The sequence below is a fragment of the Vanellus vanellus genome, assembly GCF_965231255.1.
Source record: "Vanellus vanellus genome assembly, chromosome: Z".
Taxonomy (NCBI): Eukaryota; Metazoa; Chordata; class Aves; order Charadriiformes; family Charadriidae; genus Vanellus; species Vanellus vanellus.
The window spans coordinates 42,662,359-42,688,382 of record NC_138908.1 but is presented as its reverse complement, the minus strand read 5'-3'; the positions used below and the strand labels follow the sequence as shown (position 1 = coordinate 42,688,382).

Genomic DNA, 26,024 nt, shown 5'->3' with positions numbered 1-26,024 from the left:
TCATTTTTGCTGCCTTCTCTACTCAGAGGAGGAGGATTATATGCCTAGTTTACCAGGCCACTTCACTTCCTCCTCTGACTCAGTTTTAATGGCACAGTAGCTGTAGGAATCCCCTCTCCAAGGCAGGACCCTCCTGTTTCTGGGCTGTGCCCGAATACTGACATCAGACAGGCCTAGCACTACCTTCTGGTCCTTTAGAATTTCCTAACTTGCCCTTAAGGCAGATTGTTTCTCTGTGTGAAGGGCTGATGGCAAGAAGGATAAACAAGTATCTGTCATTATCCTTCTCTGTTTTCAAAGCCTTTTAACATATAACATGCACTGGCTATAGCCTCACATTATCTTGGCCATTCTGTAGAAAATCTACAATACATCCCACCTGTAACTGAGCCATCTTATTTCCTCATGTATAATTTGAAATGTCACTACATTAAAAAAAACGCCAAACACAATAAAACAACAACAAACCCTCTTATATGTCTGTAGATCGTGGTGCACTAGATTTGGTAAAACTCCCAGTGGCTCTGCTCTCCCCAAGGCTTACACCCATCGTCTTTGCTGTAAATTGGTCCTGTCCACATCTGCCCAACGTGTGAGCTGTGCAAAGACTCAGTGTTTTTAGGGCCCTCTAATAGAGGGTGATTTTCACCAGCCTCTGGTGTCGCAGCTGCTTGTGCTTTTTATGACTGCAGATTTTTTTGAGCAGGTCAGTTCTCTTCTTTGGGGTCTTCTGGTGGTATTTTTTATTTAATTTAATTCAATAAAATAAATAAGTGTACTAATAAAGCTACGGTTTTAATAATACATGATAGACAAAGGAAGGCTTGTGTTACAGCTCTGCTATTTGTACTGTTAATAACTCAGGCTTACTAACCACATTCCTTGAATGTCTTCATAAATTGTCAGTTAAGTACTAAATCAATGTTTAAATGACGCTGTAATTTCAAACGACTCAGCTGTACAGGTACAGGTCTCTGTTTCGTACTTGCTTTCTTTGTTACTCACATAGTCTTGAATGTGGTGATTTTGATTGAGACAAACAGCTGGTAGGCACCCAACTTCCAAAACAAATCATCGTGAAAGATTTTTTCCAGTGTTTTTGATTCCTCTGGTTTTTTTGGTAAGCCAAAATATATATGCTGGACAAAAACCAAAGGAAATCTTATCTGCAGGAAACTATGGCTAGTTGACAAGATCTCTAATCAGTAACTGGTCTTTGATTTGCTCTAACTGTGCCTCCATATTTAGCTGGAATGGCTTGCTTTGAAAATGATTGATGTCTATGAATGTATATATTCAGATGAAGCAAATATGCGTGTTGTATATTCAGTTGGATGTGGCAGACTTTTTATCTTCTTTTAAAAAAAAATAAAATAGTTGCACACTTTCATGTGCACTGTTTATTTGCTGTAACATCTCATTCTAAAAGTGGTTTATCCTCCTTGACTAAGGAATTAAGTGGGTTTATGTTAAAAGTTTGTGGAGTGCCTTCAGGCCTTGTGCAACGAAAACTTGATATATAGGCATCTTTTATAATGCTAATTTTCAAATTATTGTTAATGTTAGTATTTTACGGAGCTTGTTCTTAAGCATTGAATCTGGCCACGAACAGTATGTATACATGTTAGGAGATCATTCCTAGGCTGATCATCTTACCATCTAAACAAATAGACATGGGATGAGATAATGGATGTACTAGCATTCTCATTTTACAGTAGGGAACTGTAGTACAAAGCAATTGAAGAACCTGCCCAGCCTTGTAAGAGCCGTTATGGTGCTAATCAATTGAACCCAGATCCCACAGTCCAATACAGTACCTTAACCAGAACGTCATTCAGGAAATCACACACATAAACCAGATTTAAGTCCTTACAGATGCCTAACTGCAACATAAGCAGGTGGCAAGTGCCCCTTCTGAATATGGATGCTTTACTGAACTGTAGCCTCTATAAATAGCAGGCCCTGTGTCCTTTCTGTAGGACATTTGTTTTGAAATAGCAATCTGTTTGTGATCTAGTTTTTGAGCTTGATCCGTAGCCCAGCAAATTAGTGGAAACCTTTCCAAGGACTTCACAGTTCTTCAGTATTGACTCTCAACACATTCAGAGCAGAGCTTTGCAATAGTCTGCATATTACTAGTATATTTGGAAAGAGAATGTTGGATGCCTGTAAAATGCTAAAGCAAGTTTCTTTTTTTTTGATGGGTGCCAACAAGAGTGTCCTAAGTTGGAAAAAAAAAAAAGGTGTGTGAAAGTCCAAACGAAGAAGATGCATATGGTCATATGACAGGTGTTCAGCTGAAACTGAGGGTGCTGCAGGCAGAGAAATAGCAGAGTTGTTGTCTTTGCCCTTGAGAAAAACAGTCAAAGTTTCAGGAGAGGCTGAGCAACTTACTGGCAGTGTTTCTGCCTGGATTAGTGTGGTGTCAGAACAGTGCAATTCCCCTCAGTGTCATAAGTTCATTTCAAAGCCAGTGTTTCGAAATGAGCTGTTGTTGGCTTGGAAAGAAATAGAGGGTATATTAAACAGAGGAACTACATAGCAAATGTAGTGTTATTATTTTGCATAGATTGTTTTTTTCTGAGGAAATCTCACGCTTTAAATGAAGCTTATTTGGGGGGGTGAGGGTGGGGGATGCAGGAAGAAGGACAAACTGGCATTATGAGGCTGTGTTTCTTATCCCTAGGCAAGACAAATTACATGCACAAGAAAGGGTATTTTTCCCTAGCTGCTATCTCTGCTTCAGCATTGGAACAGTAAGCTGTATTGGTTTTGATTCATGCAATTACAAATAAAAAATTGTTATTTTGATTATGCTTCTTGAGATAAAATAAATGGTATGATCCACCTGATCTGCCTTTGACTATATAAAATCTGAGCATCCAGTTTTAAGCTAGTCCTGTATGCATTCCCCGTAGTAACCAGACAGAGATACGAACTCAAGAAAAAACATCTTTTCCCAAGTAAGGTGAATTGTCTGACTGTTTGGTGATAATTCTCTTTCTCTCCATTCCTTGTGGAAGGGACTCAGATAACTTAGACTAGACACCAATTTTTAGAGCACTGTAGTAGGGTAAAGGTAATTATAGCCTGAATGAGCTGGCAGTCAAATGCTCTAATTTTAATAAATTTGCACAATGACAAGGTGCTTCTAAAAGCTGACCAAATCTGGATATTTAGTAATTCATTTGAATGTAGAACACTATTCCATTACAAGCATGGTGTATGGGTTCAGTTATATGTAGAAAATCGATTTCCATAGTGATTCAGCATGCGGAATGGTAATTTCCTGAAAATTCAGAATCCTGAACATGTAGAAATGCTTCTGCATGATTGCTGCAATTATTTGAACCACATGATCAGGGGGAAATACTTTTTTTTTTTGTCTCTGACAGTCTACAGTCTCCTAATGTTACAAGAGACATTTTGACATTTCAGAGTTAGTGATTGGGAAGATTTCGTTGTCTCAATGGGAACTATTCTCCCTTCAAGGACTTAAGTCACCTCAGCCAGGCTGATATGTCACCTCTTACTTGTAAAGACACTATTGAAGTAAAGTTTATACATATATTGCATGAACTATCAAAATATATTACCAGCGACAAATAGACTGGTGCTGTTTCTACATTAAGCCTCCTTGGCCTGCACCATAAGGTATGACTGATCAAAACCTGAAGAAAACTATCAATAGAAAATGAAAGCACGTATAAACAGCTTTATTGTCATTGTAATCAGAATGTTCTTTTTCTTTAATCTGTAGCTTCTTCCGATTTTCAGTATGATGCTGTAGGCCCTGTATGCTTGCTTATCTTAGTAGCTGAATAACATAGGGCAGCATTTGTGAGACAAGACTTTCTTATGTTTAAGGCGCTTGGTGTCTGGTTTTTGCCTTTTGTTACAAAATTCCTGTGTATGTTGGACAAGCTTATTAAGTCCGGATTGCTCATTTTTTGTGTATACTGTTGAACAATTACTCAATGAGAAGGCAGCTGACTCTCTGGTCAGAGAGGTGACTCTCTGATCATTTTGATCAGATTCTCCCACACCTAATTCATATTGGCAGAATTTTATTCTACTAGGTAGACCTACTAATTTTAATGGACCTCCTTCAGAGTACTGCCCAGTGTGAATAGGGATGTCACATCTCCCAACACAGTGGTGTAGAGTGGAGGTTGTAGCTGCTGATTTTACCTCAAAGGAATGCTAACACATAGTTCTGCTTGGAGGTGGAGGGTAAATTTTTCATCTTGGATTCAGCAAGGATAAGAATATCTAACTCAGGATATAAGCCATGTCTGGGAAAGTGCTATTGTTACACTTATTAATATAAAATAATTTAAATATTTGTCCATTCCAAATAAAACTAGCCAAGGTAAAAAAATTTAATAACTATGATCAGTAAACACACAGAAATTTTTACTCTATGAATATGTTCCAGGGTCATCCACTAACATATTGCTTGACTGCTTTTGAGACTCCATAAGCTCTCTAAGCCTTAGTTTTCCCATTTGCATGTCAGATATAACAGTGATTGATCTCTCTCCCATTGGCATAGCGAAAGTTAATATTTAAAGGTGCTTAAAAATCATTCAGTAAAAATGACTGATGTATTCATTACAAATCCTTCTTAGTCACTGATACAGTCCATAAAGAAACATGCTTTAGGGTCAGAATTTTGATCACAGCTTTGTGAGGGGTTGGGAGGGGGAGGCTTCTTTGTCACGTAATTCAAATAAAAATTGTACTGGGTTGCTTGCCTTCCTGCTTCAGAGCTTGCAAAGGGCTGTTCTTTTCATGAATGCTTTGTTGGTTATGAGTCTACATTACACACATGAAGGTAGATGTAAGTATTAGAATGAGTCTTGCCAAGGCATTACCATAGACAGGCCATGGGCATCTATTCTGCTTCTCAGAATATTTGCACTCATTGAGGGCTTACTCAAGTTCCTTTTTGAGTATTGGCACATTGCATGGACAGTGTGATTTATTTTTATTTTTTTTTAAATTGGCTTCCCTGCAAGTTCGGAAGACTTCAGCCAGAGCTGAAGTAAATTACTTACAAAAGTAAAAGAGGAAATATAATTTTTGAATTTGCAATTACTTATTCCAGTCCCACACATCTTGATCATGACAGACTATTTCCTTTTGTTGGGGCTCCAGACTATTCTGTGACTTCACTGTGAATGTTATCAGGATATAAAGAAAGTGCAGAAAAGATGAGACTGAAATGTATTAGATACTTGGTAACTTTGAGGATTAATATCCATCAGTGCCTTTTAAAACCTAAAAGTTTAAGGAAGTTCGCATTTCCTTTCATTTTCTTTGGTATTTTGGCTTTACATTTAGGCTGCTTCTATAACAAAATACTGGTTTTTAATGTCTCCGGCTAAATTTACATGCTGGTAATCTTTTTTTTTCTGTGAAAGAAACAAAAATCCACTCAACAAGAGGTAGAGCACCTGTTCATACTTTACATGTAGTTTCATAAATGTTACACTTTCTCTGTCAGTCCTCATAAGCACTGAATTTATCATTGAGTCGTAAGCACATCATTGAGTTTAAACACACTGATTTGTTTTTAATTTGCTCATATCTAATGGCATTTTTCATTAAAAAAACAAGAATGCAGTACCACTACAGTATAATCAATACTTGGAATTCAGGGTTTTGCTAAGCTTCTAAAGGGTTAATTGTCATGTGGAAAAAATGATAATTTTGTGTGTGTCTTCTAATTTTTGGTTTGTTTGGTTTTTTTTTAAGGTCTGGGTTAACTGTAGAAAGTATCTTCCAGAATTGGCTTGACACTTCGGGAATGCCAAAGGTAAATACAAAATTCCAGTTCTCTGTTCTTTCTGGAGTCTTGCATTTCTCATTACATTGTAAGTTATTTAAATCATTACCTGAACTTATAATAGGTATGGTTTTAAATAAACAGTTTTGATGATGACTGCTTTCCACATCTTTATATGGGTTTAGCTTTTATCGGTTGCAGGTTTTTGCTTCTACCATCGTCTCAACAAACCTGTCAAAGGGCAAATCTTACAAAACTTGTCCTCTTGCTTAGTATTGTAGTCACATGGACGTAAGCTTTACAGGATAGTAATGGACTCTTCTAAATGTAAGGAGCAGTGTTCACAGTTGACAGTGTATGAATTACTTGAAAGCCCTACTGACAGCAGTAACTAAATGTTAAATTATTTGATATTTTGTGAATATTGTTTCTTGCTCAAGAATCTGCTGCACAGGTAACATATTTCATTGGTGTTCCAGTTCTGTTGCAGTTGACACTGAGCATTATTTTCTGCATTGAATACTAAAAGCTTTTAATATTAATGTTTTAAATTCTGTGAACTGCAAATGCTTATTTGTGTCTGTGCTGTGTGAAGGCTCTGATTACTCATTTTGGTCCAAAACTGGGATTAGCTGAAGAAAGATATCTCTGTATAGATCGTCTTAAAAAACAGTTTTATAGAAAGTATGTTTTTATTATACACTCAGGGCTCAGTTTCTAACTGATTTCCTCTAAGCTGACATCCCCTTAGGTTGCTTGGGATTTACCTTACCTGGTGTTTGCATTTGTTTCCACTTTGCAAGAGTATTAAAAAAAAAAAAAAAAAAACAACAACAAAAAAACCCAACTTTTAGTATGACGGTTTGTATGCGCAAAAGTGAAGGTACTTGGGTAGCATGAGCAAGGCTGTGAGGAGTGGGCATGTTTGCAGGTAGAATTGTCAAAATAGCTGGAGAGCTCAAAACGATAAGTAGTGGTCACTGAACCTGAGCTGTTGCCAAACACTGTGGTTGAGCTCTTCCCTTGACAGCTTTAGAGGTGTGCGTGTCCACCGTTCAGTGTGCTGTAGAAGGCCCTTTGGGAATTTCTGCCCTGAGATCAATATGTTCACAGGCTAATATTTGAAGATCAAGGTGCAGTTTGTTTCTTGCTGTAAAATTATTGAAAATAAAATTAACTTTGATTGGAAGGGAGGAAAGGAAAGGACAGTAAGTATCATCATGCATCTTGATGTTCAGTCATTTCTTGAAAACGGATCTTGATTTTAATGCTCTGTTTTGATCAAGGTTTTGCCCCTGAGAAAATTCAATACATTATAGAACAGCTGCTTCAAGTATAGGGGAGAAACTGATGTTGCACAGCTGTAGTTGTAAGATGCTGAACTGTCTGTCTGTTTTCTGGCATTTTACTTACAGATACTTTGAGGATGTGCATTGTTAGTGTCCCACAATCAACTCTTAAATCACAAATAAGGAAGATAGAGGCAGACTAAAGAACTGAAAATGTTTTTGATTAATGTCAAATCTGAAGTCTGTTTTCTTGAGAGCCTACCATAAGTTGTTCAGAATGAATAGTGACTAGTTTCATTACACCCTGTAAATGTCTAATATTTCCACATCCAGCAGGTTTGTAAATCATTGTAAATTTTCTCTAAAGACCAAAGAGTTTTCCCTGATATTTTTGTTGTTTTGTAAAAACAACATCAACAGGAATGGTGCTGATTTAGTATTCTGCTGCTTCTGAGAATCCACATGCTGACTTCTTCCCTCTGCCTCTCCCTTCTCTCAGTAACCTTTTTGGTGATTTACCCTTGTTGCCTTCAGCACTTCTCAGGCTCTTGTGGGAACTCGTTTCCACTTTATTGAAAGAGCTGGAGTTGTTGTCATTCGGTGAATAGAAAACCTTGTTTCCTTTGTGCTTCATTAAACCATTTGGGGAGCCCTTATTCCTGAAATTAAGACTGTAGAGGTTGCTTAGTAGCTATCAATATGTTTGTATCTATAATCTAAATATGACCGTATTTACTGACTATGGAACTATTAACCTACTCGTGCTGTACAGGAGCTAATATTGAAACCCCCTTAGAAAGTACTTAGATTATCTTTATTTCAGCAAACCATTAAGTTGGCTAACATGATGAATCTATGTGAGGGCACATAGACCATCTTCTTCCACGCATCTTCTACCTGCATCATAAATAACAGCCCAGGAATGACACAGAACTGATTTATTCTCCCTCATATGGGTTTCCAGAGGAGTGGACTGGGGTGTGTATAGAGGAAGATTTCTGTCAGCTCCTTTGGGCAAAGTAATACGGCTGAGCCAGCCAGTCAGGCAGTGTGAGCAGTGTGAGGTACAGAGTATCCATTGCAGTTGACTACCTTTCTTGAGTACTAGAGCAACTGAAAAGCAGCTGCTTACCACCCTTATTTTACTGGCTACACTGTAGTCCTGTGGCATAATAGTTGAAGTCACTCTTAATCCTGCAGCACCTACTCTTAGAGGGACAAAATGCATTTCTTAGTGGTTTAGTAGGTACTTATGAGAAATAACTTGATTGAGAATTTAAAAATTTTAAATTTACAAATGCTATCTAAGAATTCACTACATTTGGAGAGGAAACTTCCTTACTGGAGAGACACTCCTTTCTAATGGGATTGGGAAATATGCATCATGCTGTCCATTCTGAAAATCAAGAGAGAACACTGTTCCTTTATATCTCTCCCATATGAGCATTTTTATATTTTACAGTGGCTGTGGTTGTTTCTGTGGCATCTTTTATGTCTATGTTTTGGTATGTTTTTCTTAGGAAATTCACGTCATCCATTAACTATAAAGAAAATTCACCACTTGTGGTTGATTTACACCATTAGCTACCAAAGAGTTGTTAAGAATTTTCTTGCATGGTTCTTGCATCCAGTTCTGTAACCTGTATACAACTGGTACTCTCTAAAATTTCGTCACTTAAAACCAGAGTTGTTAGGCGACCCCTTAGTTCACTGTCTTCACAACAGTGTCTACTTTAAGGACACTGGAAAAGTACTTGTGCAAAAGATAGATGAGGATAAATACTTTCCACTCCCCAAACTGTTGAAGCAACATTACTTACCATCTTACCTCCAGTAGAGTAATTAGCATTTTGTATTCTTTACAGTCATATGTTATGTCATCTGTCTAACTGAAAATCCTGTACTCCTTTACCTGTGATTTGTTACATTTGCCATCCCAAATCCTGTCTCCAACTCTGTCCAGGGAACCTCATATACAGACCCCTTTATACTTGCAACTTACAAACATTGAAACTTTAATATTTGTCAGTTTCTATTATCATTTCACTCTTCGAAAAGTCATTTGGTCTTTTCTAAATATTGGGCCAGTTTCCAGGCTCATGTATATACCAGCAGTAATCAAGAATAACTTAAGGGAGTCATACTGATAAATAAAAACAGAATTTGGCCTGTTTCCATGAAAAAATAATTCTGCATGCCAAGTTACACTTCCAAATTTTGTATTTTCTAAAGCATTAAAGGTTAATCGTGTAAAAAAGAGTGTGTGGTAGTGCCTGGCCAATTCTTTTTTACATGGAAGACTGCCACAGCACAGTGGTTGTTTCAGGCTTGCTGTGGACGAAGGTTTTCTCACACACAAAACAACCAGGAATATAAGAGCTGCAAAGCAAGCATTTCTGAAACACAAGCTTTCATGAGCTTTTCTGGGAACACATTGTGGTGGTGTTAAATAAGGTGAAGCATATTGCATTGTTGAAAATACCTTTTATCAAATCAAGCAACTGTACTTCTGTCTCACTCAGAGGTGACTCACCAGGGGATTATAGCAACTTTTCATCATGTACAAGTAGTAATGACTTAACACCACCAACTTTAGGCAATGAGTTAAGCTGGCAAGGAGTAGAATCAGAAGAACAAAACTGCATTTAGAGCTGGAAAACACCTATGAAATCACTTAAGTCCACTTCATCCCTGGTGATGATGATTTGTTCTCTTAAGTACAGTTTCTATTGTGTCTTTCACACATTTCTGTGTAACGTTTACTTATAGTTTAAGACTAAAAGACCATATGCTCCTTGAGGAAGATTTTTTCAGTTCTGTACAGACCTGTCTTTGTGTTATATTGCCCACTTACTCTGAATTTCTTATTCTACCCAAGATAATCAACCTTTTAAAAATATGCTTAAAATCTTTCCCCATTCTGAACTCTTTTGTACACTGTTTAACTGAGAGGTAGACCAATAAACATTAGGTAGTCTCTGCATCTCATAAGCTCCTACATGTATTTTTTAACTCATTCCAGTTTCACCACCTTTTTTTTTTTGCCTCTGAAACTGCATTGTTTCATAACATACTATGATTTACTGGCAAACTTGCTATCTTGAATGTTCCTTGGGCATGTATTTCCCTTGGTATCTTGTGCGATGAAAACAATCTTCTCCAGATTCATTCTTGAGTTAAAAAGAAAAAGGTGAATAAGGAAAAAGAAAAGAAAAAAGGAGTAGTTGGCCTGCTCCTTCATGATTTTTAGTTTCCAACATATCCTTCAGTGTAATGTACAAGTCTTACATGTTCACATAGCTGCAGGCACTGGGATAAGCACATTGAACATCCCCTCAAAACTATGAAAAAATTGCAAGAGGTCTTATCACTGCTGTATCTTTCTCCTAGTCCCTTTTACTACTTTATCCTCCTGTAAAAGCTTAATGCTTATCCACTGTTCTACTTTAAAAAGTATTTCCTGATTAAAGTGGGTACTGCCAAGAGGTTTTCAGAGCATGTACAGCTTATTGTGTGTATTGTGAGAATACGAGCCCATGCTTTCTAATTCTGAATGAACAGCCTCCTGTTACAAGACTAAGAATTTTGACATTTAAAAAGAATTCATATTTTTTCCTCTCTGCACTGCTTTTTGTTACTGTGGTAAAACAGTATTTTAAGCTACATTTACTAATGTTATTTGTAAATCATCTACATTTCTGGAAATACACAGTCAAAAGAAATCTTCCAGTGATGAATATTCATTTATCCATCTATTTCTGGGTTTGTTTGTATATGACTGGCTCCTGGATTGTCCTACTTGAAGAAGAAATAGATTTGAAAGGAAACTCATAGCAAAATTTGAACTGAAATACAATTTGTAAAGTGTTCTAAGTCAATGCAAGTAACGTATTTTTGTGGTTTCATAAATTTAGGAGGATGCTACAGCAGAAGCTCAAGTACTTAATATGATTTCTGATAAAGCAGCTTGTTTTTAAGAAGGTTCCTGGCTTTTGCCCCAGTTACAAGCTTTATAGATTTCCTGTGTCCTTTTACTAAGACAAAAAAAGAGATGCAGGGATAGCTCTACAAGAGAATGCATCGCATGGTAGCAGTTATGGTCAATTCCGAACAAACCAACATCATTCAAATGTTTTTTTTTAAAGGAATGCTCTTACTAAACTTCTGAATTATCTTTAGCAGTCGTTCACCCAAGTTTTACATGGAAGATTTTTGAGCAGAAAAATCACTCTTATTGGAGTAGAGTGTAACTTAAGGCTTGGGTTTGTTAACACTTGATATTTCCTGTCATTACTAGTCATGCCTTCTCTTGCAATTTTTCTGTCTGGACGTATATAATAACTGCATATTAGTGGATGACAACATTGAGACAATAAACAATTGAAATCTTTATTGTTTGTTGAGATAAAGTAAATTTGTAGGCACTGGCAGTGAGAATCACCTCTTAAGTAGCTCATTCAAGCTCGTGATTTGGGGAAAAAAATGGGAAGGGTCTATGAAGAGGTATCTGAACATGGAGACTTTTGTGTGTATATTAACATCAATGCAGAGAATGTAATTGATTGATAGTTGAATTCTAATAAATTGATAATTGAGAAATAATCTGAAGAAAGCGTAACTGTTACTTTATGATAAGTAGTTATTCTTGTATGTGGAAAGCATACTTTGAAGAATAGGCACTTCCCCTCAAGAAAAATTTTATTGTTTTTATATTAGCAAGCTTGCAGAGTGGAAGATGAAAAGATCTTTCCAAAGTCCTTACAATTTTAAATGAGCATAGGTCAACAATATAAATTGATTAATGGATTCTCTAATGATAACAAGCACAATAAGGAAAAAGTTTTTGAATACGAATCATTAGTGCTGTGATTTTTTCCAAAATTAGCAGTTGTACTGTCAACATTGCATCCCATTTTCTTAGAAGAGAAGATGAGATTTTGGAAAATATAAAAATGTAATCAAGCAACATGTATAGTACTGCACCATGCATAAATGTCAGATGAATCATGAAGAGAAACAAATCAAGACAGATTGCACAGACGGACTTTCTCTCTATGTTAACTCTTTCAAAGATGTTTTAGATAAAGACTATCCATCTGAGAGTCTTTCTAGATAGACCAAAATATATGGAGAATTTGATATTTTGTTTGGTGCAAACTATCAAATAAGTTGTAAGGTCTGTTATTAATTAAAAAGATACTGTGTTGATCTAAAGGTTATTGGCATAAAATGGCCTTGTAATTAGTTTAGCCATTCCTATAAATTGTATTTAAGATACTGCTAAACAAGACACAACAGTGGTATATTTTTTTGTTGAATAGTTCAAAAATTCAAGAAAGCTGCTTATAGAAAATACATTATTAATTGTCAGTAAGGACCCAAATTTATTTCAGAGCTCTTCAAGTTCAGGCATGTCTTAGAGTATTGTTATAGTTTTGAAGGATTTTGACTAAGTTTCTTCTGCATTGCCTGTGATTGCTGATTTTAGGAGAAAAACACAGACAGTCAAGATGTGAATAGCGAATAGCATTGTTATGAATTATTGTGTGATCACATTCTAAAATTGGAAAAAATACTGCCTCAGTTTAGACACCCACATAGTGCTGAGTACCTTGCTGTCTAGGTTGAATGTAGATGTTAATTTTTAAATGTTACGTTTGAAAGTATGGGCCATAATATTTCAGTGCCTCTGTTGTTCTAATTTCTCAAAGTGAAGTTTAAAACAGAGTTTTAGGAGCCTAAATCTTAGGATTTTTTTCATTAGTCCTCCTGCTCAAAGGGAAGGGGCTTGATAGGGCAAATCAAATCTAGCAAATCAACAAATGGTTACAGGACAGGTGTCACGGGCAGGGGTTTGGCTACCTAGACCATGGGACTCACTTTAAGAAACCTGGTCTACTGGGGCCTGATGGAGTCTACTTATTAGAAAAGGGGAAAAGTATCTTCGGTCAGAGGCTTGCCAAGCTCATGAAGAGGTCTTTAAACTAGAGATGCCGGGGGAGGGGAACCTCAATCCATCCCACTCCTACCAGTATGATGCCAATGTGAGTAATAGATGCCCAGAGCCTGGAGAACGGTTGCAGGTCAACAGGAGAGCACCTGGAGTGCAGCACAAAGGAATTCCAGCCACTCCAGCCAGTAAGTCAGCTTCATCGGGGGCCCAACTTAAATGCCTCTATGCAAACACATGTAGTATGGGGAATAAACAAGAAGAGTTAGAAACATGCCCGCACCTGCCTGGCTGTGATCTTATTGGCATCACAGAGGCATGGGGGGATGGCTCTTATGACTGGAGTGTTGGAATGGAAGGATACAGGCTCTTCAGGAAGGTTAGGCAGGGGAGACAAGGAGGGGGTGTTACCCTTTATGTCAATGCCCAGCTGGAGTGCATGGAGCTCTTCATAGGGATGGATGAGGACCTCATTGAGAGCTTATGGGTCAGGATTAAAGGGAAGGCAGGGGCAGATGATGTTACAGTAGGCGTCTGCTACAGGCCACCAGACCAGAAAGACCAAGCAGATGAGGCCCTCTATGGACAGATTGGAGCAGCTTCATGTTCACAAGCCCTGGTCCTCATGGGGGACTTCAACCACCTGGATATCTGTTGGAGGGACAACACAGTAGCGCATAAGCAATCCAGGAGGCTCCTGGAATGTGTTGATGATAACTTCCTTTTCCAAGTGATAAAGGAGCCAATGAGGAGAGGTGCTATGTTGGACCTTGTTCTCACCAACAAGGAGAAGCTGCTGGAGAGTGTAGAGCTCAAGGGCAGCCTTGGCTGCAGTGACCATGAGATGGTTGAGTTCAAGATCCTTAGGGCAGTGAGGAGGGTGCACAGTAAGCTCGCTACCCTGGACTTAAGGAGAGCAGCCTTTTCAGGAATCTGCTTGGTGGAACACTGTGGAGTAAAGCCCTGGAGAGAAGAGGGACCCAAGAAAGCTGGTTAATATTCAAGGATCACCTCCTCCAAGCTCAGGAGCAATGCATACCAACAAAGAGGAAGTAGGGCAAAAACACCAGGAGACCTGCATGGATTAACAAGGAACTCCTGGAGAAACTCAAACAGAAAAAGGAAGCCTACAGAGGGTGGAAGCAAGGACAGGTAGCCTGGAAGAAACACAGAGAAATTGTTCAAGCAGCCAGGGATCAGGTTAGGAAAGCTAAAGCCCAGAAAGAACTAAATCTGGGCAGGGATGTCAAGGGCAACAGGAAAAGCTTCTATAGTTATGTTGGTGATAAAAGGAAGACTAGGGAAAATGCGCGCCCTTTCTGGAAGAAAATGGGAGACCTGGTCACCCAGAATATGGAGAGGGCTGAAGTACTCCATGACTTTTTTGCCTCGGTCTTTATGAGCAAGTGCTGTAATCACACTGCCCAAGTCACAGAAGGCAAAGGCAGGGACTGGGAGAGTGAGGAACCGCCCACTGTAGGAGAAAGCCAGGTTCAAGACCAGGTTCAAGATCTAAGGAATCTGAAGGTGCACAAGTCTGTGGGACCTGATGAGATTCATCCGTGGGTCCTGAGGGAACTGGCAAATTAAGGTGATAAGCCACTGTCCATCATATTGGAGAAGTCATGACAGTCCAGTAAAGTTCCCACTGAGGGGAAAAGGGGAAATATAACCCCCATTTTTAAAAAGGGAAAAAAGACAGACCTGCTGGTCAGTCTCATCTCTGTACCTGCCAAGATCATGGAGCAAATCCTCCTGCTAAGGCACATGGAAAACACGGAGGTGATTGGCGACCGCCAACATGGCTTCACCAAGGGCGAATTGTGCCTGGCACATTTGGTGTCCTTCTACGATGGCGTTAGAGCATTGGTAGGTAAGGGAAGAACAACTGATGTCATCTACCTGAACTTGTGCAAAGCAGTTGACAGTGTCCCACACAACATCTTTGTCTCTGAATTGGAGAGAAATGGATCTGATGGGTAGACCACTGCATGGATAAGGAATTGGCTGGGTGGCCACACACAAAGAGTTGCGGTCAACAGCTCCATGTCCAAGTGGCGACCAGTGACAACTGGTGTCCCTCAGGGGTTGGTACTGGGACTGGCACTGTTTAACATCTTTGTTGTTGACGTGGACAGTGGGATTGTCAACAGCAAGTTTGCTGACAACACCAAGCTGTGTTGAGCTGTGAAAATGCTGGAGGGAAGGGATGCCATCCAGAGGGACCTGGACAGGCTTAGAGGTGGGTGCATGCAAACCTCATGAAGTTCAACAAGGCCAAGTGCAAGGTCTTGCATGTGGGTTGGTGCAATCCCAAGCACAAATACAGGCTTTGCAGAGAATGGATTGAGAGCAGTCCTGAGGAGGACTTGGGGGTGTTGGTCAATAGCATCCTGGGGTGTGTCAAAAGAAGTGTGGCCGGTAGGTCAAGGGAGATGATTCTGCCCTTCTATTCCACTCTCATGAGACCCCACCTGGAGTACTCTGTCCAGCTCTGGGGCCCCCAACATAAGAAGGATGTGGTCCCATTGGAACGAGTCCAAAGGAGGGCAACGAAGATGATCAGAGGTCTGGAGCACCTCTCCTATGAAGACAGGCTGAGAGAGTTGGCGTTGTTCGGCCTGGAGAAGGGAAGGCTCCAGGGAGACCTTGCAGTGGCCTTCCAGTACCTAAAGGTGGCCTACAGCAAAGATGGGGAGGGACTCTTTTTCAGGGAATGTAGTGACAAGAATAGGGGTAATCTTCTTAAACTGAAAGAGTGTAGATTAATATTAGATGTTAGGAAGAAATTCTTTACTCTCAGTGTGGTGAGACACTGAAACAGGTTGCCCAGGGAAGTTGTTGATGGCCCATCCCTGGAAGCGTTCAAGGCCAGGCTGGATGGGGCTTTGAGCAACCTGATCTAGTGGGAGGTGTCCCTGCCCACGGCAGGGGGGTGGAACTAAATGACCTTTAAGGTGCCTCCCAACTATAACTATTTTATGATTCTATTATTCTAATGTAGCCATTAATTGAATAATTCAGAAAAAAATGTTTTTGAGGTTCTCAGCTGGGACTGTGAGTCTGCATTAAGGCTGAGGAGGATACTTCACTGAATTGAGTTTAATGACCTGCTAAAACATTGGCTTGCTTCTCAAGTCAAAAGCCAAATTTTCAACCATCTCTCTGTTTTTCTTCAGGCTGCCTTTCAGTATTGTATGTGTCCAGCTCAGACATACAATAGTAGTAGTATATTAAATCTGCATGAGTAATAGCTTGTTCAAGAAGCTGAAGTGCATTTGAAACAAATGTTCAATTTCTGAAATAATTGTGGACTGGATTCCACCTGTTTGTTCATTAGAATCTCTTTTAAGTTTAATAAATCTCAAGCAGTCGTTCTGGTTCCCTTTCCTATTAATTGCATTGCTGAACACAAAAAGCTGTGTTATGTGCAGAATGACTGAGCTTATCCCTACTAGAAAGGAGTTATGTTTGGTATCTAAAGAACAATAACAGTTTGCTGCCTGGCTGATCAATGCTGGATCAAGTTCACATTCCCAAGCTCCCACTCTCCCACCTACATGTGCAGGGGGTGGAAACATAGCAAAGAGAGGGAGGACGGGTCCTCTCTTACACAGAAATGTTGAAATGAGATTTGCCCGATAAGGGCACAGCTGGGCTTGCGTAGCAATAAACATTGATTTTAATCCATTGCTTGTAAAAACACCCTAAGAGAAGCAAGGAAGTTAGCAACCAATTTTTAACCTGCCCATTGTTTTCTTTACCCAGTGGAAACAATCCACAGAAGTTTAAAATACTTTTCATGCTACCTTGCAAGAAAACAGTTTTTCTGTATTAATTATGAAAGAGTAGCCTTCAAAATGGCTGAAATCTCTCCAGTTTGGTGTCCCTTATAAGTAGTTCTAGTGCACTGGAGACAGGATATGAAATAATGAGAAGTCAAATGCTATTTTAGGAAACATATTTGAGATCTTTTTAGTGTGGAAGGTTAGAGAGTTGGGCATAAAGATGGGGTAAAAATTTTATATGACAGCAACAAGTTGCCACCTTCCCTCCCAAATGGGCTAGGATTTTTATAAGAAATACACATTTTATCCTGGAAAATTTCCCTGTTTTCTAGGCTTTTAGAAAGACCTGTTTGTGATTGGAAGGAATGGATATGTGGGGAAGATGTATTTCCTGCATGTGTATAAACACATACCATGTATCTGAAGTCCATGTAGCCCTCTGTAATGCTGACCCAAAAAAACTGTGACCAACTGATTCATGCAGTGGTCCAGTCAGAAGCCCAAAGTGATCCTGGGGGTTCACATCCATCCGTTGCATTCCCAGCTCGCTAGGGTTGCGATGGAAGGTCTTGCTTTTGAGGCCAATGCTTTTTTCACACATTGTGCAAAAACACTGAGCTGCTGAAGTACTTCTAGAGAGCAAATCGTAACAAAATCTCTGTAATGGTCTCCATTCCATCTCCATCAGTTCTCTGTCTTCCAAAAAAGGTGGTATGAGTGATGTCAAGATTTTTCCCGGTTTATGTTACCTTCAGTCATCCTCTTTTCATTTAGCAGTGCTTCACAGCCAGATTGAAGATGTAGATGATGATCACCTTCTGTTTAATCATGGAGGAAATAAGTGATTCTTCTAAAACTCATTCCAGCTCCATAAGAAAGGGATGTTTTTCCAGGATGCTTTAACTATTCTGTGTACTCCCTTCCCAGTGAAATTTAAATGCCAAAATGAAGATGTCTGGAGAAAGATAGGTTTGAAAAGTCTATTGTCTGACAAAGCTATTAGTCAACACAGAAATGAGCAGTAAAGGTCATGGTTCAGCTTATGGTTATTAACCTTAGCATATGGGCTAACAGTATTTCATGGCCAGAGGGCTAATGGACTTTTGCCTTGAATGTGTTTCTTTACAAGAGCTGTTGGAAGGATTTTTGATTGCTTCAAGGCATCAGTGAGACTCAGAGGTTAGTACCTCTGAAAGATGTATGTTATTTGTTCAAGAAATAAAGTCTGCCTCATTTTCTTTAAGTCTCTTTGTACTGGAAAAGGAAAAAACCTGCTTGTCACATCAGTGGTGCAGGACTGTCTAGTATCCATGTTCAGTCATGTTTTTCTTTGTTTTTCTCTGTAATTAAAAACCAAACAAAACCACCACCCCCCCTCCCCCCCCCCCCCCCCCAAAAAAAAAAGGGGGCAACAAAGGGGTTTCAACATCCTATGTATTTTGGCTAGCCAGCAACTATCCACTGCTTTCCAAGACCTTGGTGTTGGATGGAGCGAAAGTGAATTTTGTAGAGGATTCTTTGGTCTTTGTCCTCAGAGTTCAAAATGCCTGAATTCAAATTACTTTTAAATTGACAGAGTGCAGGGCCAACCTGAAATTTGAGGTCTTATTTCCAAACATGATTGTATTAAAAAGTGTTATAACTTTTATATTCATTGAAAGGGTTGGCAAGTACTGGAACAGGCTGCTCAGAGAAGTGGTGGAGTCACCGTCCCTGAAAGATGTGTAGACGTGGTGCTGAGGGACATAGTTTAGTGGTGGACTTAGCGGTGCTAGGTTAATGGTTGGACTTGATGATCTTAAAGGTCTTTTTCAACCTAAATGATTCTGTGATTCTGTGATCTTTTAAATATTGTCTTGCTAATTCTAGAGGAAAGTGCTGTAATTTGCAGTCTGGACTGTGTTGAAAGTTCACAGTACATGGGAATACTTCTGAAGCAGAAAGACCTAAATATAAAAACAATAATCTACTTTTCCTGTTGCTCCAGAGAGGCAACTATATAGTAGTGAGATCACCTGGTGAAATCAAGAGAGAAAATAATGAGCATACGCTAAAAATATTATAGTATAGATAATATAATTCAATATGATCCATAAATTATATATCATTATATGTTACATACTATTATTTATAAGTAATAAGCATATTATTTAGAGATCCTGTGGTCATGTGGTCAGAGATACTTTCTTTATCAGATTATGAATATGATCTTCAACTAAATAGGTGGATACAGTGATTCATCTTTATCTAGGAACTTTCCCCACATGGCAGGGTTGCTAATGTGGGTATGAAGGATGTATTTGCATTACCCCTTTGAAAAAAATATTCCTGCCCCAGTATTTGAAAGTCATGTTGCAATGTACTGGAAGTACATCCTCTAAGTTATTGTTTCAACAGTTTTTTGTCTCTGGGAGGTAGAGATATTTTCAGGAAGGGCAAGTTTGGCTTAACGTAGTGTCTCTGCAGGAGTGTTACGTTGGAGAATATCAGACACAGCATGCTGACCTGAAAAGAGCGTGTTTACATCACCACGGAGACTCTTGGAGGAATTAGAACATTTGGATTTATGGTATCAATATAAATGACCATCTTTCCTAAAATACAGATAATATCAGTACAACTTGATTTTCCATTTCAGTGAATAAAGCTGTCACCATGAAAACTGCACAAAATCAGTCGGAGGACCTGCTGTTCTTACAGGAGCACATTCTGGGCTGGATTTCTTTTTCAGTAATTTTGATCTGAAAGTGATGTACTGTTTCTTGCAATGCAGATGCACCAGCCATCTTGCCATTTTCAGTTGCAGTCTACTGCCTCCGTAGTCTCTCTGCCAAATTCTGATAACAGTAGTGTTTTAATATCCTTGCAATTATTGCCTATGGGGAATACAGTCTCAAGCCATTATCAATCATCTTATGAACTCCTGGATAAAATACTTTTCTGTATTTTCGTTTTCTGAACCCTTTTGCAAAAGATTGGAAGCCAGGTCTCTTCTGCTGACGCAGTTTTCAGGTCACAGACTGTTCTGAGGGCACATCATATTCTCAGTTTCCAAGTAAGTTAATTTTCCAACTTAAACTAGTGGGGTTTTTTCCTATAAATCTTCTGTGTGGTAGGAACACAGTTGTGTATCTTCCATTTAATAAAATGTAGTTCCTTTAAACTATCCTTTACTGGTATCACAGAGATGATGCCATCAGCCTTAAAAAGCAGGCAGTATCGTTCTAGTACCATAGAACTAAACTAGGGGGGCAGTCCATTTTTTGTTTTATGTGACATGAGAATGTGCAGAAAGGTACAAAATTGTGATTTGTAGACTGGTGAAGTTAGCTACATCCTCTAGAAGAAAACATGACACGATCGTAAAATCTTTAGACTTTTCTGTGTGCTTGCTGGTGTCCACATAGATCTGCATATATAAATGTGGGTTTCTATACGTGGTGTAAAATTCAGTAATTGAGAGGAAAATAAAATCTGTAGAAATGAGAGGCTGGAAAATGTCAGTTTCCTCTGTTCTGCAGAAGCTCTTCTGAAATTCATTTACAGTAAATATTTGCATTCCTCCATTTTCAATTTTTTCTTTTTTGCTTTTCAGTATCTGAGGGCTGCTGGCAAGCCAACAAAATGGCACTGATTCAGTGTTCACCTTAGATAAAACAATAGTTTATCAATATTCATTGTTTTAGCATGAGTGTAACACGGACCAGCTGAAGTTATAAGCAACCTATGCAAAGGAAAGTCGCATGATTATAATTTTTCATTGAGTTATGAAATATCATTAGTAGCCATCACAGCCTGAGCAGTTTAAAACCAGTTTCTGTTGCATTTTAAAATTAAACAGTTGTCTGTTGCACAAATATCCTATTGTTTTCTAGGCTATGTACAATCCTGGATGTTCATTCTATGCTTGGGACCAGGTCTGACTTGAAGAATAGCTGGTGTAAATCATGGCCTAAGTTATTCACCAGGATATTGGGCCTGTCTTCACCCAATTGGTAGAAAGTGCTACCTCCTCCCCCCTGTTTCAAAATTCAGTTACATTTAATCCTGCTGCTGCAAGAATGAAGGATCCTAGCATGCTTTGAGCTATATAAATGGTTGTTTGCAATGTAAGTATTACATAGGAGCAGTCTCTGAAAGAAAGTGCTCCCAAGGAAAGAAGGACATGGAGGATGGACTAATCTCTTAATTTCTGTTGTGAGGGGATTCACATATGACAGTCAGTGTCATGTGGACAGCAAACAGCACTGTTGATGGAAGGTGATGCAGTCATTCTCCCTTTAAGTTGTGTGTGCCATCATCCTTTTGTGCACTGTAAGCAAGCTCCTTCCTTTTGGGGTATCGAAGAATACAGTAGGAGACCAAATGTTCTTAAAAACTTCTTTTTTTCCCTTCCTCCCTTTCCCTCCTCCCCTCCTCTTTTCCTCTTCCCCCCTCTCTCTCTGGCTCCCAATTTTCCCAGCAAGATTTCATAGTCTGGTCATGAGCTCAATCTTATTGAAGCATCAATAAGTAGCGTTAGCGGTTGACTGCACAGCCAGTGTGCTGTGACCACAGCTGGTTAGGCCCACCCTGTTTCCCTCGCCACTTTATTTCCTCTGCAGGCTGCCTGCATGGGCATGTTGGCTCTTATCTTATGATGCAGTGCAATCATCTTACAGTAGACGGGTGTTCAAGTTATGATGTGCACAGCAGCCAGCAGCAGGGAACCCCAGGTGTTGGCTCCACAAGGTATATTACTATTATAAAAAGTCATAACAACTCCTGTTGAGTTTTCTTCATTGCTGTGTGCAGCTACTAACAGGAAAAGAGGAGCTAGCTCCAGGTTTTAACACACAGTGTGTTTGCGTGTTCAGGGATTTTCATCCCAAATCAGCCTCGGGGTTTGCAGATCTGAAAATCAATGTCTTGTGTAACTTTTTTTTTTGTGTAACTAGTTTTCTCCAAACATTTGACAGGAAAGGAAGTGTAATTCTTCAAAGGATATAAAGTATAAATCTGTTTCACTGTTTCTGTGACCCTGTGTTTCCCATAGCTGCTTCTGTGGGACTGCACAATCTAGCCTGTTAACTGATCCAAGGGAATATTGTTTAGGTAGTTGCATTAATTTGTGTTTGCCATTAACTTAATTTTTTGTTCATATTCTTGATCACTCTCTTTGGACTATGCTCAGTTCTTCCTTCTTCATTCAAACACACACAGTCCAAGAGTCAATTTATAGGAACTTTCAGAATTACCGTTTAGTAGAAATTGTGTTGTGGCTTTACAGAATAAAAATACTATGTTGATACAGGTTTTAAGTAGACCTGTTGTAAGTGTGAAATAAAAACCTATAGTAAGATTTTCTACTGTGATATCTCTATTAAAAAGTTCTTCTTTGTGTAATGCTTCATAGTGAAGTTGATTCTATTTAAAGCATTGAGTTTGATCTTGGCTTTGATCTAAAGCTTTTGATCTTGAAACAAGGATGTTGTGGCAGTAAAACAAAAAGGGTAGGGGAGAGGTTTTTTCTTTTTTTAAATGATAAAGTTAAAGGGATACTGTGAAGATTTAGTATGGACTAATTTGACCTGCCTTTATTTACTTAACTCTGTTTGTAAAGTCCATCTAATGCTATATATGGGAGGGTTTGCTCAAACACATGCTTTAATGAGCCTTATTCTTTTACAAGAGCACAGATTTTCTTTTGAAGCTTTCAGGGAATTCAGGGAATTGTCATAATAAATTATTTTTAAAATAGCATCATTTTAACTCGACCAAGTGTGATGCAGCCTGTCCTTTATTGTCTCTCATTTTAAATGCCCAACACAAAAGCACTTAACAAAATCCTAAATTTAGAACTTCTAGTGTTCAGATCTTGCGTGCCTGACATTAGTTTGAATATCCTCTTCAAAGGGCGCAGAAACATCTATTGAAGCCTGATGCCTATATTTAATCACCTGCTTGCAGTCTCTGTTGAATAAAGCATTTCACTGAGGCCTCAGTAAAGGGCTTGCTGTGCTGTAATACGAATAGAAAGCTGCTTTGGTTCTTGCTTTTAAGATGCGTTTCAGACCCTCCGAGGTAATCTGATAGTTGGATTCTTTAGTTGTCAAGCAAGTACTGCGCGAAATCTTGAAGCACTTAGCGATGATGATACTTTCTCTCTTGAACCAGCCCCATTCCTCTGTCTGTAAAGACCTGTGACGGAGGGTCTTTAGTGGAAGGTTAATAGGAAGGCGCCTTTCATAGTAAGGGGTTTAGCGGGAGAGCGTCTCTCTACGAATCAGACCGTAAACCCGTGACGGTCGTGGGCGCAGAGGTGAGGAAGGGCCGCCCCTCCGGCGAAGGGATCGGAGGGAGCGCGGCTCGGCGGCACCACCGCCGGCGGGTCCCGCTCCGCTCCGGGGGGCGGAAAACCGCGGAAAGCCGCTCCGCACCGCACCGCACCGCACCGCGCCGCGCCGCGCCCGCCGGCGGGGCTGGCAGGCGGATGCACCGCTGGAGCTGCCGGCCGGGCCGGGGGAGGCGCGGAAACCCCGGCGGGTCCGCCCCGCAGCCGTCCGGCCCTTACGTCTTCAAGGCAGGCTCCTCCTCTCCGCGGGGCTGCGGGGGCCGGAGCACGGGGGCGGGGGACCCCGCGGAGGTGTTTCATTTCCTAGCCGGGGCTGCGGTGCGCCGCCACCGAGGACGGCAACGGCGGGACGGGACGGGATGGGACGGGACGGGAGGGGGCGGACGCAGCTCCGGCTCCGGGGGACGCTGGGGCCGGGCCGGGCCGGGGGGTGGCGGCGGGCGGACCGACCGGGCTCTGCGCAGCGCGTCCCGTCCCGTTCCGTCCCATCCTATCCCATCCCAGGGGAGCGGAGCAGAGGGGATACTCGCTCCGCTGGCCTGCTTCAACATGCGCTTTCTCCCCTGTGTAGCCTTTGCTGGAGGAAGGTGAGACCTGGAAGGAGTGTCAGCTCGTCCAGCAAGTGAGCGGCGAGGTGAGGAGAAAACCTTTCCAGCTGTTACATTGCTTCCCCCCCCCCCCCTACCCTCTCCCGTCCTGCTTCGTTCCCTCGCAAATCTGCTCCTTGAGCTTTCCACCTGACACCCCCTCCCTACCCCTGCCATGCTTTTTACTTCAAAAAAATAATTGCTTTCGTATTAGGAATAAAAATACATGTGGGAAAAAAAACCCAAGTGTTATTACTTTATTAATAGTAACCCACCATCTAAATTTGGCATTGGTAGTCTGCAACAACATTCGAGTGGGTGGCTGGAAATAAATTTCTTACTTGAAATAGAAGGTGTAAGGGATAAAGCACAGAGATTTCCCCCAGGATTTTTGCACACTGCAGTGATAACTTTCCATTCGGCAACCTGGTCTGGCATCAAACATGTTCTTTGTGCAAAAAAAAAACAACCTGAAAGCTTTAAGATGAAGAACACCACCTTGCACTTTGACCATGCACAAGTAACTAAACCAATTACCTAAGACCATGTCATTCTAGATGGGAAAAGTGCTTTTCCTCTTTTCAGTGAAGCAATGGAAAAAAATGTCTTGAGTCTGTTTATAGCTTCTTACTAAGGTTGAATAGCTGCACTCAGGTTGCATCTTCTTCCTAAAAAAGCACTATGGTTTTGAACTCCAGGTCACAAAATGGATTCAGACAAACCAGAGGATCAGAAAAAGCAGCAAAAAGAAAAGAAAGCAGGATGAAGTTGTTTTCCAAAAGGTAAGGGTTCATGATATGTGTTTGTGTAGTGGGACAAAGGGCAGCTCATCCAAAATGCTTTCCAATGAAGCCCTCTTACGCCCTATAGACACATTCTATAGCTTCTTCGACAAGGTGATAGTAAAAGGGTGTTACTGATAAAGTTTCTGTGTCACTATGTAATTACAATAGAAAAGAATTAATAATCTTTGCAGGTGCCTGTAACTTAGGAGACACAATTTCCCTGTATTTGTATTTAACTGGAACATTCTGAGGAAGAAAAGAGTGCATGATGAGTTTCTCATCAGAGAAATTAATAGCACTTGAGAGCTTGTGGCAGGACCTGCACCATTATTCACAGTTTTCAGATACTGGTAGTTGAGAAACAGTTTTCATGGTAGATATTGGGACAAAAATAGATGGGATACGTACGTTGAAACAAATGTTCTGACTATGCAGTTGATTATTCATTCAGAGGGTGAGTTTGAAAATCATCTATTTGCAATATAGATTTCAATTAATGAAAATGTGGCTGGATGGTTATTTTTAAAATTACTACAGAGGATTTTTAAAACTGAATACAACCTAAATTAAACTGTGTTTAAACTGGTGATTTTTGATTTAGCTATTGTGAAACATTTGTTCTATAATGTTGAGTTCACCATTTAAATCACAATGTAGAGAGGTAAGTAATTAGCTGACACTTCTACTAAATAGCTGTTTTCTGTCCTCTGAAGAAAAAAATGTGAATAAAGATGCATTTCCAAATGCATTATTAGAACCATATTTTTTTGCTTGCTTTGGTTTTATAAACAAATTTATAATTATTATTTTAAACCCTTGTTACCTTTAAAGGATTAAAATAGCAGTGTGTTGTTTTGCTGTTTCGGCAGCGCTTCTAGAATGCATGATGAATCATTGCTGTTTCTGTAGCCAAATTCTTGCTGATAGCATGGCTGCCAACTCCTGGGATGTGTTGCCTTAGTATGGGCATTGCAGTATATGACAAATGTCTGCAAAGTGCATTGTTGTGTGTGGGTAATTTACCAGCTCCGTGGTGAGTTAAAAAACCACCAAATAGCATCCTTTAATTCATTACTTTTTTTATTTTGTCACTGGAATACATCGTTTGGGAAAGATGTTCTGTGTTGTTGTACTTAGAATGACATGATCTAAACAGAGATAGCATAAACTGTTGCACCAAATAATTCCATTTCTGTTTATGTTTCTGTACGTGAACATTTGTTTGCATGTATGTGTAGCATTTGTATTTACAATCATTTTATGTTAAGATGAAGAAGAAATTTTTTAAGTTAAGGTATGTATCTTCATGTGAACTTGTGAGCAAATTGCATTGACGGTACAAGTAGCCCTGGCACAAGCTACATTCTGCATACCTTTTGAAGTAATTTTTAAATGGTACGAAGTAGGTCCCCTGCCACATCTTAACAGTAGGCTTAATGGTACCTTATGCTGTTACAGCCCTCCTCATCCCTTTTTACAGGAGAATGCTTCCGCAGCGCA

At 39.8% G+C, this 26,024-nt stretch overlaps 1 protein-coding gene across 1 annotated transcript in view; it reads left to right on the top strand.

Annotated features, from left to right (window-relative positions):
• AOPEP (aminopeptidase O (putative)) overlaps positions 1–26,024 on the top strand; it is a 212,764-nt gene that overhangs the window by 109,201 nt on the left and 77,539 nt on the right. The window contains 3 exon segments of the mRNA XM_082497138.1: positions 5,761–5,821; positions 23,724–23,786; positions 24,438–24,538. Coding sequence (XP_082353264.1) covers positions 5,761–5,821; positions 23,724–23,786; positions 24,438–24,538 — 225 coding nt within the window.